Here is a 14,081-nt window from a genome sequence, read left to right as displayed (position 1 = left end):
TCTTTCCCAAATCCTCATTGTATGGCTCATCAACTTTATCCCTCTGTAGTTGTTACAACTCTGTGCATCACCCTTCTTATGAATTGGCACCAGAACACTTTTCCTCCACTCATTAGGCATCTTGTCCGTCTCTAAAATTCTGTTAAACAACCTGGTCAAGAAATCTACCGCAACTTCTCCTAAGCACTTCCATACTTCCACTGGTATGTCATCAGGACTAACTGACTTTCTAACTTCACCTTTTCTAACTTCACCCTTTCTAACCTGATCTACCTTCTTCCTAATAGTCTCTGGTTCCTCGTTTCTACTTTCCTTTTCATTTTCCTCATTCAACAACTCCTCAAAGTATTCCTTCCCCTATCTGTCCTTAATCAACCTCACCTGCTGCACATCCTTCCCAGCTTGATGTCTCGCCAATCTATACAATTCCTTTTCTCCTTCCTTTGTTTCCAAACTCTCGTACAACTCCTCATATGCCTTTTGTTTGGCCTTGGCCACTTCCCTCTTCCCTCTTCACCTCCCTTGTCCTCTCTTTGTACTCCAGTCTGTTCTCTTCTGTTCTGTCACTGTCCCATCTCTTTTTCACTAATCTCTTTCTCTGCACACTCTCCTGGATCTCATCATTCCACCACCAGGTGTCTTTGTTCTCCTTTCTCTGCCCAGAGGACATACCTAGCACTTTCCTACCTGTCTCCCTAATCACTGCAGCTGTAGTCTCCCATTCATCTGGGAATTCCTCAACACGGCCCAGAACTGCCCCTACTTCCTTACTGAAGTCTTCACAACATGTCTCTTTCCTTAGTTTCCACCACTTGATCTTCTGTTCTGTCTTCACTCTCTTCCTTTGTTTCACCTCCATCGTCATCTTGCACACTACCATCCAATGTTGTTTGGCTACACTCTCTTACAGTCTCTAATCTCCCTCAGATTACCTCTTCTACATAGAATATAATCTATCTGTGTAGACCTGCCTCCACTCTTGTACGTCACCCTGAGTTCCTCTTTCTTTTGGAAATAGGTGTTTACCACAGCCATTTCCATTCTCTTCGCGAAATCTACCACTGCCTGTCCTTCCAAGTTTCTCTCCCTAACACCAAACCTACCTATCACTGCCTCATCCCCTCTGCTCCCTTCCCCTACATGATCATTAAAGTCTGCTCCAATCACCACTCTCTCTCCTCTGGGGATACTCTCTATCATCCAACCCAGCTCCTTCCAGAACTTCTCCTTTTCTTCCAACTCACAGCCCACCTATGGGGCATAACCACTAACAACATTTATCATCTCTCCTTCTACTTCTACCTTCACACACATCAACCTGTCTGACTCTCGTTTCACCTCTACCACATTTCTTACATATTCTTCCATTAGGATCACCCTTACTCAATTTCTCTTCCCATCTGAACCATGATAAAACAGTTTGTAGCCTCCCCCAGTGTTTCTAGCCTTACTGCCCTTCAACCTGGTCTCCTGCACACACACAATTTCTACTCTTCTTCTCTCCATCACATCAGCTATTTCTCTACTTTTCCCTTTCATTGTACCTACATTCAGAGTTCCAAACTTCAGACCAACACTTCTATTCTTCATCTTTTCTCTTTTTCTCCTAACCAAATGCCCTCATCGTCTTCTCTGTCTTTGACCAACAGTAGTCCAATTTCCATCAGTGTCCTCTAGGTCAACAGCACTGTTGTCGGTCGTTGTTAACCCGGGCCGATCTAGTATGGAAATTGTTTTAGTGATTTTTAAGTTGGGGGACTAGGACATAGTCGACAACCCCTCTGACAACACATTTGCACATGAGGATGTCCAAGCAGCTGTTGCAGTTCTGAAACACACACTGATGAAGACATTGTCCGTGAGAAGCTGAAAGCTACCTTCACTTATCGCCAAGCAATTGTCAATGATGACAGCAAATCAGCAGATGTGTTCTTGGTTTTCCCACATTTTCTGTACACACCGTGACTGGTACAACATCTTAATTCAATTATTTCATGGCAATTTCCAGTATAGCCACAGTGCAGTATCTCTCATTGTTACTCTTTGTTTGTATGTGTCTGTGTTACAGAACAAGCAAGATTTCAGATTTCTGTTTGGAAAAATGCCCTCATCGTCTTCTCTGTCTTTGACCAACAGTAGTCCAATTTCCATCAGTGTCCTCTAGGTCAACAGCACTGTTGTCGGTCGTTGTTAACCCGGGCCGATCTAGTATGGAAATTGTTTTAGTGATTTTTAAGTTGGGGGACTAGGACATAGTCGACAACCCCTCTGACAACACATTTGCACATGAGGATGTCCAAGCAGCTGTTGCAGTTCTGAAACACACACTGATGAAGACATTGTCCGTGAGAAGCTGAAAGCTACCTTCACTTATCGCCAAGCAATTGTCAATGATGACAGCAAATCAGCAGATGTGTTCTTGGTTTTCCCACATTTTCTGTACACACCGTGACTGGTACAACATCTTAATTCAATTATTTCATGGCAATTTCCAGTATAGCCACAGTGCAGTATCTCTCATTGTTACTCTTTGTTTGTATGTGTCTGTGTTACAGAACAAGCAAGATTTCAGATTTCTGTTTGGAAAGACCACTGCCTACAAATTCTTGGAGAAGTGGCCAACTTTTTTCAAAGCTAAAATAATAAAGGAAGTGCAGAGTCAGCGGCTGAAGTTGAGAATGGTACGACATTGTTTACTTGATATTACTGATTGCACGCATGTGCAGTGCCCTTCTTGGTAATGGTACAACTTCTCAAATTAATATACTATGATGTTAACACATTTTTGGTAGGCTGGGACAGTGACATGTCTACTATTTTACATCTACTGCCATCATCTGCGCAAGTTCGAAAAAGGCCAGGAAAGATGTCTGCATCTCAAGATGTACATCAGCTCATTAAATTTCAAAAGGTTTATTAAAAAGTTTTAAAATTAATTTTTCTTTACATCAATCTTACACACAGTTTAAGGTGTGATCAAATGTAGTCTAATCAGATTTTACTAACCAAAAATGATGCTGAATGCCTTCTGTCACAGACTGGAATCAGTGTGCAGCAGCATTTAGACAACATCACCCAGCCAGCCCTACCTTCTTGCTGTGGGAACCACACCAAGCAGCATTCACCACTACTTCATTGTGATCGACAAGCATGCACTTCCTTGCAAGGCATCTAGTTCTGTGGGAGTCTTTGACAAACTCTTGAAGGCTCATTATGGCCTGCCCTTCTTGGTAATGGTACAACTTCTCAAATTAATATACTATGATGTTAACACATTTTTGGTAGGCTGGGACAGTGACATGTCTACTATTTTACATCTACTGCCATCATCTGCGCAAGTTCGAAAAAGGCCAGGAAAGATGTCTGCATCTCAAGATGTACATCAGCTCATTAAATTTCAAAAGGTTTATTAAAAAGTTTTAAAATTAATTTTTCTTTACATCAATCTTACACACAGTTTAAGGTGTGATCAAATGTAGTCTAATCAGATTTTACTAACCAAAAATGATGCTGAATGCCTTCTGTCACAGACTGGAATCAGTGTGCAGCAGCATTTAGACAACATCACCCAGCCAGCCCTACCTTCTTGCTGTGGGAACCACACCAAGCAGCATTCACCACTACTTCATTGTGATCGACAAGCATGCACTTCCTTGCAAGGCATCTAGTTCTGTGGGAGTCTTTGACAAACTCTTGAAGGCTCATTATGGCCTGTATGTCATACAGTTCCTCCTTGACCAACTTTTTTACTTTTGTGCAAACTACCATCTACAACATTGACATGGGAGAAACATAACACGCTCACTTACCGCCCACATTTGATTGTCTGTGGCAGAATTGAATCTAAAATGCCCCTGTTTTTGGAGTTTGTTTATTGTATTGTTTTGATTATTGTTCTGATTATAGATAGAAAACTGTTATTGCTTACTGTGCCTTTAATTCCAATTACTTTTCAAGAGCATCTCCATGCATATGAAGTGAGTAGGTCAAAGCATGATTTTGTTCACTTTCATGTGGACAACCTGCAATATCCTAGGCCTTTTGACCTACAAAGGTCATGTGGAGTGAATAACTCTTCATTATTCATTGTCCCATATTGCTTTCTTTTGTAAGCTTTCATTTTTATTTTAATATGTCATATAGACAATGCAAATATGGAGATCACTGGCACCTTCATGATTTCTAAAATAAATACTGGCACCGGTAATCCTGTGTTGTGTTCTGTTTATTTTCATTTCATAGTACATCACATTAATTCTATAATGCTGCTTCAAATGTAGTAAAAGCACTACAAAATCTGAGGCTAAAAAGAATTACACATTAAAGTCTTTTAAAAAAAATAAATTTGGAGTTAACTGGATTCTCTACAGTGTAACCATATTGCTCTGAACAGTGTAACTATGCCACAGTGTTAAATATTTGTTCACATTCCATTGTTAATATTTACACAAATATTGAGTATTTATACAATATTGAGTAGAATTTACTCTGAAAATGTTACACTGACCATAGAGTAAGATTTACACTAGTTTTGAGTGGGACCAAATGTTATCTGAAATGGAGTTAATTTAAACTCTTTAAGAGTTAGATTAACACTTGTATTTTTACTGCGTAGTATCTGTTACGACATGAAAGTGGAGATTGAATGATTCACCATTTCAAGTCTCTCTATATATTAGATATTGTTGTTTTGTATTTAAAAAGCAAAATTGTAAAATTGTAAAAAATTTAAAAAAATGAAAGCAACGTTTTCTGTCATATGGACAAAATGCTGTTATATTATAATAATATAACAGTTTAGGAAGACATAACTTAGCATTAAATGCCTGTTAAAAAACACATCAATTTGAGGCATTTTTATGAAATGTAAAGTTGACCATTATAAACAATTAAATCTTTGTTTGGAGATACTTTCTTCATCATTTTATACTAGATATTAAGAAGTACTGCAAATACTACGACATGAAATTAAAGTCAAATCAACAGGGCAAAAATATTCCTAAATTTATAGACTGTATATAAGATAGAAATAATTATTTATTCTTCTTCTACCAGTGTCATCAGTACAAAAATAATAACTTATAAATAACAAAAGGTCTGTCTTTTTCCCTTTTGTTTTCATGCAAAAATGACATTAGATAAATCTTCATATTAAATGAAACATAATACGTATTACAAAACATTTCCTGAACATGAAGTGTTTTGTTTGGTTTTTTTTGTTGTTGTTTTTTTTTAAAATTGGTTAAACGGGACAGTTTTGGCATCATGTATAAAATTGATAACTATATAAAAATGTATTGTTTGTTTGGATGTTTTTTATGTAAATTTAATTAAGTTTGTAAAAAGATTAAATTAAATTAACAAAGTGTTTGTAGTTTGAACTTTTATAAAGGTTAATACCTTGTGTTGGCAGCAAAACTCAAAATTGAATGCAGTATGTTAATCTAGAAGTTTGGCTCTCATATTTTATCATTTTTTCCTCAAAAAAAGGAATAGTCTCTGACCCCGGGTGCCTTCGCTCACCACGAACACATGCGGTCGTGAACCCTGTGATGCAGAGCTGAATGGCTGCTCATAGATCATACCTAAAAGACTAAAAGAAAACATCCACTGCTCCCAGGATTAGACATTATGTAGAAAACATCAGCCTTATTGTTAGAGCTGTCACTGTTGTCAGCTTTTGTGACAGGCCACAAGAGGGACTTCTATAAATGATGTTTAGAGAGGGTCCCCAGTGAGGCTGTGGCCTCAATGCGGATGTAAGGATTTCTAATGAAAAGCAGACGAAGAGGAGAAAATCCTTTTTTTTTTCTCATACATTAGAGAGAGAGAGAAACATGTGCTGCAGCCATTTGTCATAGAAGTATAAAAACTATTTTATGTTATATTTTTGGGAAATTATTTAATTTAATTTACTCTCACAAAGTATTACATTTTGCTACCAAATTGTTTTTTTGGTAATAGAAAATTAGTGAAAAAATGCTCCGTTTTTGAGCATTTTAGGTAAATTACATTTTTATATTTATGTGATCAATGTGATGTTTTTGTTTGTCATAGTAATTTTGATTTTCTACCATGGTGATACTATAGGCCACACCTTTGTCAGTGATTTTATAGTTTGACTTTTACATATACTGACTCTGTATGATTTTTTAGGGTGTTAATTGATTTTTAATCTAAAGTGAGACATCTGCTGTGACTTCCACATGCATATGAGACCAAAAAAAAAAACAAAACAATTCAAGTGAGAGATAAATTCAACATTTAGCCTAAGTCTTTTTGCCCATTTAGGTAACATTCCCTCCCACACAGGTGCAATAAAGACTGTGTAGAAAGGGCAACCTTGACATTTTTGTTTGTTTGTTTGTTTTTTTGTTTTTTTATGAAATTAGTTGATGATGGAAAATAGGCAAAAGTGCAAAGTACATGAGTTCCATCAAGTATTTTTGTTTGTTTTCCTCACATTATAGAACACGTGAACATCTACAGCTAGTGCAGCAGCCCTATCAGTGAGACATACTTCAGTGAAGTCAGCAGTGAGCACAGTTTGTATTTCTCTAGTCTCTGTGACTCTGTTACTCAGCAGTAAACAGTCCACAGAGACATATGTGTGGCCTGAGAGCCCAGCATCAGCCTGAGGCCATCACAGGGCACTTCCTCTACTTTGTCTTTTCTGTCACTCAGAACAGCTCAGCCATACAGGGAGAGGATGAGCCTCATGTCAAGCAGACGGACAGATGGAAATATAGTCACAAAGCGGAGGACCGGCCCGTCCCAGAGTGAGGGAGAGGTAAAAGACAAAATAAAACCCACACAGGGCCTGCAGATTGGCCAGACTCGGTGTGTATCAGTGTTAACCCTGGGGCATTATTTGGCACCCCTGCCCCACCGTGTCCTCCTCCTCATATGTCGCTCTGCCAGGGTCTACCTGTGCACATCCCCACGGACCCTGTTGTAACTGTTCTATTCTAAGACCTCTTCTTGAGGGGATGAGAACAGACCGATCAATAGGAGTTATCAATGTCAGGGTTGAATTCCTGCAGACTAACTTATTATTGGTGTCATTTGTTTACCAACTGCACTGAGCTATTTAAGACCAGGTTATTTACACAGTAACAAAACAAATGTATCATGTTTGGCCTGATTCATGAAGTAATCAGTTCACCACTAAAGATTCATAATTCTTCTCAGTCTGCTGTTGTCAGCTATCTAACAGATTTCCGCCAAACATGAGCATTCTCCCTTTACAATAACAGATCTTAATTAACTTCAAATTTTTAACAACGTACAATGTACAGTGTACAATAGTACAATGTAAATTTTTATTTAATTACAAAAGACATGATTTTGACAAAAAAATACCAGAAAACAGAATCTCCATCATTAATCGATCACTAGAAGTGGAAAGTAACGTTTAGGGACTTTTCCCTATGCTAGTATTTTCTCTTTCTGACAGTGGTTTCTTTTGAAGGTAAAAAATCTATTTAAAACTAATTTTAATTCAGGGGCCACATACAACCTAATTAGATGTCAAGGTGGCCGGACCAGTACAAGCATAACATAATAATTTATAAATTATTGTGTTTTTCCTTTTTGTTTTCATTCAAAGTAGTACAAGTATATTAGATATTTATTATTATTATTATTATTTATAAATTTTTAATTAAATAATAATAATTTTACAAAAATGATCTTGAAAATTAAGTGTTTGTATACTTTTTAATTTTCAAAATTCATCAAGCAGTCAAGATTTAACATCCTAGTACGCTGGTTTTGGCTATTGTGGTGCCAGTATTACAACACTAAAGATCCCAGCTAGTTAAGTAGTAAAGTGTCATGGAATGTGGGGCAGGATCATATCACAGCCCGGTAGTAGTGTAAGTTTGAACTGTAATTTAAAGTTATCTGAGAAAAAAATCTACTATATAATGCACAAAACAAAATGTCACCCTATTTTTTTCATCTCTGCAGAAAAGCATTTCATTTTCTCTTTTTTTATTAAATCAACATTAATGTTGTTGTTTTTTTAATCTAACTAAGCCTTGAAGATGTTTTACTTACTTCTCTTCTCATTATTGTCCCCTGAACAAAATCACAGTGGTAATGGAGACATTGAAAGAGGTGCAAAGCTACACACAACACCTAGCAGTTGCCTTTATTACCCTGTTATTTATTATTACAAGTGGGGAGTGGTCCCTTGGTTAGTTCTGCTTTAGATAACTGCTGCATCCCATGTGTCTAAATGTGAGTATTTTAAATAAATTAAGCTTCCAGTCACTCGTCTAGATAATTTAAACTGCATTTATAGCATCCCCTGCAGGGGAAGAAGATGTAAAACAACCTGCTATTTTTTTGTGTGTTTTTTTATTTGTGTTAAGTGTTTGCATACAATAACATTAATTTGTAAATTATTAAATAACAATTGTCCATCTTGTCAGTCAGGATTTATGTTTGACAAACCCCTTCAAATCCACACTGAGTCTGGGAGGATGCTCTGCAGGATGCAGTCAGACTTTCAGAGACAGGTCAAGCTGCAATCTGACCCTATTTATGAATAACAAAGAGTCCAAAATAGAGGGATCCATTAAAATTGAACGAAGATACAGTGCACAGTAAAGAAGGTGAGATTAAAGTGTCAATTAACTGTTGACATTTATACATCCAAGCCAGACTCTCATAAGTGAGAGCATTAACGATTTGTGGTCGGTGTGAGTCATTAAAGTGTTTATATATATATATATATATATTTGTTTTTTGTACAAAGGATTTTTTATAGGATGGATACTCTCTATGTTAGCCAATCTCGAGCTAATCCGGGATACACCAGAGCAGGTCACTAGTCATTAACCCCACATGTTAATGCCTCCACCATCTCCAAATAAAATAACATCGACCTTGTTGTTTTGAGATTATTTCTGGTTATTGCTGAGAAAATTATTTTCTTGTCACCTGGTAATGACTCAGAGAGAGAGGAAATATAATCCGCTGCGTGACAGCAAGTCACCATGTGAAAGAACACAGGTGCATATTGTGGTCATAACACTGTGTGTGTGTTTTGGCGTATTTACTCTAGCAAGCATCTTCACTGATGTCAGTTGCGCTCTATACGAAAACAGTCCTTTGCAGCGTGATACGTTTTCTGCTTTGTGATGTCCTGTACCATGACCTCTTGGCAGGTACACGAGGAAGGCTCAAATGACTGGGAGCGATCCATTGAAAAAAAAAAAATTCCTTTCTCTGTTGCAGCTCATTTTTGCTTCACAGGAATCCAATAAATTCGCCATGGATCCATATACCAGACATGTCACTAACCAACTTAAGTCTACTCCTAATATAAATATGTTTTTAAAAAGATAAAGGTCCAAGCAGATAAATAGGAGGAGACTAGCTTAGCTTTCGTTCTTTTTCAAATGGCTCACATAAAAGTCGTGTATTTCGCTAGGTATTTTTGCAGCTGTGGAAGTTTAATGCCAGAATCACACAAAGAATCCCAGCATTGTCTGTGATGTGCTGCCAGTCTGGCTCCAGCTGCCATCATGGCAGTGGCAAAAGCTGGCAAAAAGCATCATTGTCCCAAGTGAGATTATGAGTCTTTGAACATGACTGGGTTATAGATGAAAGTTATTTAATTCTGTAACGTATCTCTTTGAAATGTACAAGCAAACCTAGAACAATTCCCGCTCCCCTGACACAGGGGCTAGACACGGATTGAGCAGCGGCTACAGTGTCATGTTTTCATACAATCAGTTTATTTTGAAAGATATTTTTAACATCCCTTGCACCTTTAGCAAAAGCCTTAATGCTCCTTTGTGGCAGGCACTGCAAGGGATGCCTCTCACCCTACAGGACTGTGGGCTGGGGGCGTGGTTTACGCTGCCTATGTTTTGGCGCGCTGAGTTGTTGAAGTTCAGTTGTTCTGCGCTTTTGGAATAAAGAGTAAATATTATGGCATGCCGTTCAGGAAATTAATCTTTGAATATATATACAAAAAGTCTGCATATATATACAGAAAGTTTGAATATTGTTAACGATCTAAGCTCACTGTTGTGAGGGATTCAGAATAGCATAACGTTAATATAAGGATGATAAAAAGGTTATAATTCATTGTAAATACTTGTTTGGAAATATATTATAATATTTCTATATGTTATTATTTGATAACGTTGTCCAGTGTGCTGACGATCGATAATTTGCGTCTTGCAGAAAGGAAAAGAGCGACAGTAATGCAAAGCTTTTTATGTATGTATATTTGTTTACCTTATTTGAAGATATTTTATTTGAAACTGTCAGTGTAGTGTGTTCTCTTTAAACTATTAATTTGTATTCGATCGTTCATGCTTACTTCCGCGAGTGAAGCGTGGTCCGTAAAAAAAGTATAAGAAGTAACGAAGAGTGAATAAAGAAAGACGTTCATATAGAAGCTGCTTGTGTCGCTTTGATGTTATTTATTTATTCTTTTACATACTTTATACGTCCCGCTATGTGGGCACAAGATACAGGAGCCTGGCAGGTTGTGCAGGCGTAGCTGCGCACTGATACGGACAGTGTGGTCAAATACGCTTCATATTTTTGTATATATATTCAGGATATTTGTATATATATTGAGACTTTTTGTATATATATTCAGGATTTTTGTATATATATTCAGACTTTTTGTATATATATTCAGACTTTCTGCACAAAGACTGAATATATATTCAGAAATTTGAAGCGTATTTGACCACACTACCCTTATCGGGGCGGACCTACGCCTGCTACCACCTCCTGTACCTTGTGCCCACGTAGCAGGGCATAAAAAATATTTTAAAAAATAACAGCAATGTGAGACAAGCACCTTTGATATAAACGTCTTCATTTATTCACTCTTCGTTGCTTTGCTGCTTCTCTTCTCCTCTTTTCTCTCTCTCTTTTTTTTTCTTGTTTTTACGGACCACGCTTCACTTGCAGAAGAAAGAATGAACAATCCGGTACAGAACAACACATTTTCCGTGAGTCGACAAGGAACCTGTGAACAAATCAATATTTTAAAGACAACACAGTACACTACGTCATATGACAGCTATCAAACAAAATATCTTCAAATAAAAGTTAACATAAATCACTCTTCATATTACTGTTGCTCTTTTCCTTTCTGGAAGACGTAAGTAATGATCGCCATACACTGGCGACACATATGGGGATCTCCTGTGCCACCTGGTCGGTGGTAGCAGGCGTAGCTGTGCCCCGATTGAGGCACTGTGGTCAAGAGGGTTTCAATTTTTTGTATATATATTCAGGATTTTTGTATACATATTCAGACTTTTTGTATATATATTCAGACTTTCTGTGTACCGTATATATATTCAGACTTTTTGTACATATATTCAGACATTCTGTATATATATTCAAAGATTAATTTCCTGAACGGCATGCCATTATATATAAATATATACTGTATATACTGTATATATATACAGTATATTAATGATCCAGTCTTTCATGCAAAGGCCTTGTGGTTCCTTTGTTATTGTGTGAAAGAAGCTGTGTTTTCACTGCAACATACCTTGGGAAATTACAATATGCAATGTAAGCAGAATCTGAGTGCACAGTGTCCTCACTGTGGTCTGCAAAAAACATTTCAAACACCAGTGGGTATATTAAAAGATTCATTCATTCATTCGTTTCGTGCTGCTTTACAGCCAGGGAGCTGGAGACAATCCCAGCAGGCAACAAGCCACAGACAAGGTACAACATGGACAAGTCCCCAAATAAAGACAAACCGCAATTTACACTTGTCCACATTTGTCCAACCATACAATGTTTGTATAGAGTAAACAGTAGCTTGTGTCCTTGAACAAATGAAGGAACACACACATCCTGAAGCTCCCACGACCACTGACACACACGCAAACTATACAAATTTGAATTAGCTTCTGTTTTCTCCCTACTACTCCTTAGTGTGAATAAGCTCATGTCCATCCATGAGTGCGTGTGTGTGAGTGAGTAAATATTCTCACCACAGTTAGGCAGGTTCAGTCTGGACAACAGCTTGCGGGCTCCTCCGTCCTCAATGCAGCGTAGATCCTGAATGTCAGCTTCCTCCCCTAACCACAGTTTGATCCACATGTTCTCACAGGAACAGTGTAAAGGGTTCCCTGACAGGGTTCTTTACATACATATAGAGGGAGAGCACAGATTTAGTCAAGAAGAGCTGTTGGCATACAGAAAAAAAGAGAAAAAAAATCATTAAGCTATGGCTTAAATATGTCAAGCTGCACTAGTGAATTAAATAACCTGAATTTGACGCTGGGAAAAATCAGCCTTTTTCCTTTGCTATTAGGCTTGGTGGAGATGATTGACACATTCACAGTGTCGCTTTGTTCAGCGTAAAATTGTGGATAAAACTAAAAGATAAAATTGCTAAAATTCTCTAAAAACCTGATTGAATCATACAGATTTATACTGTATTCCCCTTAGTCATTTTAATAAGGCTGTATTTTTCTAAAGTTATAAGATATTCATTATTGGAAAACAGACTGTAAAACCGAAGTTAAAAAGGGGTGATTTGAGGTAAGTCAGGATTATCACAGGAGAAACTGCCTACCAGTATTCTAGATGCTGAATCATTCAATTTTTCAAAGCAAAAACAGAGGCATGTGGCCTGAATGGTCCTTTATCTTTATCTTTATCTTGGCTGCTTTAATTCATGATGCCTTGGTGTGGTTACCCTAAGGCTAATAACAAGCCTCGGATAGCCACAGCCTTTGATTTGCATATTTATTCAAATTTAACAGCATAGCATTAACATAAGCCTGGAAGAAAGATTATTTTGATTTTTAGAACAGTAGTAAAATTGAAAGAAAAAAAATAATATAAGGCTTCACAAACCAGAACATGAAGTGTGTCAATTTAAAATTGGTAAGGAGAGACCATTCACACCTAGTGCCACAAATACAGAAGTGTGTTCCTCTCTATTCTGCTTCTAGGAAACTGCAAAGGCATTGTGCACATTTTGTGGGAGTGTCCACTGGTGTCACAAACACCAGTGGACACTCTGAGAGGGTATCTTAAGCAGTTGTCCGACTACATACACCCTGTGGTAGACAGTTTAAATGATGATTCATTTATCATCCAACCCCAGAGACTATTATAAAGAGATAGACTAAAGAGACTATAATTAAAAGGTGTGAGTCAGTGAAAGATGGCTCTGGATCTGAACTATCGTCAACATAAATTGACCTCAGATAACTGTCTTAATTTGTTGGACTGTATTATGTAAGCCTTTACTTTAAGCATAGGAAGATTGATAAGGTGGAAACAGATTTGGGCAGTAGATAATACACGCTGTGAGGACTTTGACTTATTGAACAATATTAATTTGTAAAGTTTTAAAGACGAAATCCTGATTTTTTCCCTTTTTTAAATAATTGTTTGCCCATAGGTTTACATTCATTTCCATACAGTATGAAACAGCCAGTCACAGCAAGCTCTGATGCTTATCTGTCCCCTTCAATCTTACTGCCTGGGTTTTAAACTGAAGAAATAATTAATGCCTGGCTGCAGGGAAACCCGAGATTGTGGGGCAGTAGTGGTAGCAAAGCTAAAACCTACATCATCCTATCAGGAAGCTACAAGTGACATCACAGGAGCTACACATGCTATAGATCTGAGCAGAAAGAGATAAGAAGAGAGTGAACCAGACATAGAACCAGAGAACGGCTGATAAACCTGGGCAGAGACAGACCTAGGGAAAATGGCGGCAGCAGAAAAACTTACAGATAAGAGATGTTGAGATGCTTGAATGGTCTCCAGTTCAGTGATGACAGGTTGTTATCTTTAAGATTCCTGTAAAGGAAATTTGAAGTCAGAAAATAGAACTGCATTTTTATTCCCACAGAAAAATGTTAGGACACAGACAACAGACTTCCTGCACATGTAACTACACACATTATTATCTGATGAGAATAATTAGCATCAAATGACCATATTTGTGATTGGGTTACAATGGGGTACAATATATTTATAGTACGTTTGTAATATATAGAATAACACGTGGCTGTAAGAACATCAATAGAATGCTGTATAGGCAGTATTTATAGAAA

The 14,081-nt window shown here is 37.4% G+C and overlaps 1 protein-coding gene and 1 long non-coding RNA gene across 3 annotated transcripts in view; one reads left to right on the top strand and one right to left on the bottom strand.

Moving 5' to 3' along the window:
* ntrk2a (neurotrophic tyrosine kinase, receptor, type 2a) overlaps positions 1–14,081 on the bottom strand; it is a 106,781-nt gene that overhangs the window by 85,471 nt on the left and 7,229 nt on the right. For both annotated transcript variants that reach the window (XM_017042958.1, XM_008336700.2), the window contains exons 4-5: positions 13,756–13,824; positions 11,997–12,145 (exon numbers count right to left, since the gene is read on the bottom strand). In XM_017042958.1, coding sequence (XP_016898447.1) covers positions 11,997–12,145; positions 13,756–13,824 — 218 coding nt within the window. The remainder of the gene's footprint in view (positions 1–11,996; positions 12,146–13,755; positions 13,825–14,081) is intronic.
* LOC112486469 (uncharacterized) lies at positions 3,266–4,123 on the top strand. Its single transcript, XR_003048912.1, has 2 exons — positions 3,266–3,404; positions 3,531–4,123. It is a non-coding gene; the product is annotated as an uncharacterized LOC112486469 (long non-coding RNA).

This window comes from Cynoglossus semilaevis, chromosome Z, assembly GCF_000523025.1.
Source record: "Cynoglossus semilaevis isolate Cse_v1.0 chromosome Z, Cse_v1.0, whole genome shotgun sequence".
Classification (NCBI taxonomy): Eukaryota; Metazoa; Chordata; class Actinopteri; order Pleuronectiformes; family Cynoglossidae; genus Cynoglossus; species Cynoglossus semilaevis.
Note: the sequence above shows the minus strand (reverse complement) of the source record. Positions and strands in the feature narration are given on the sequence as shown.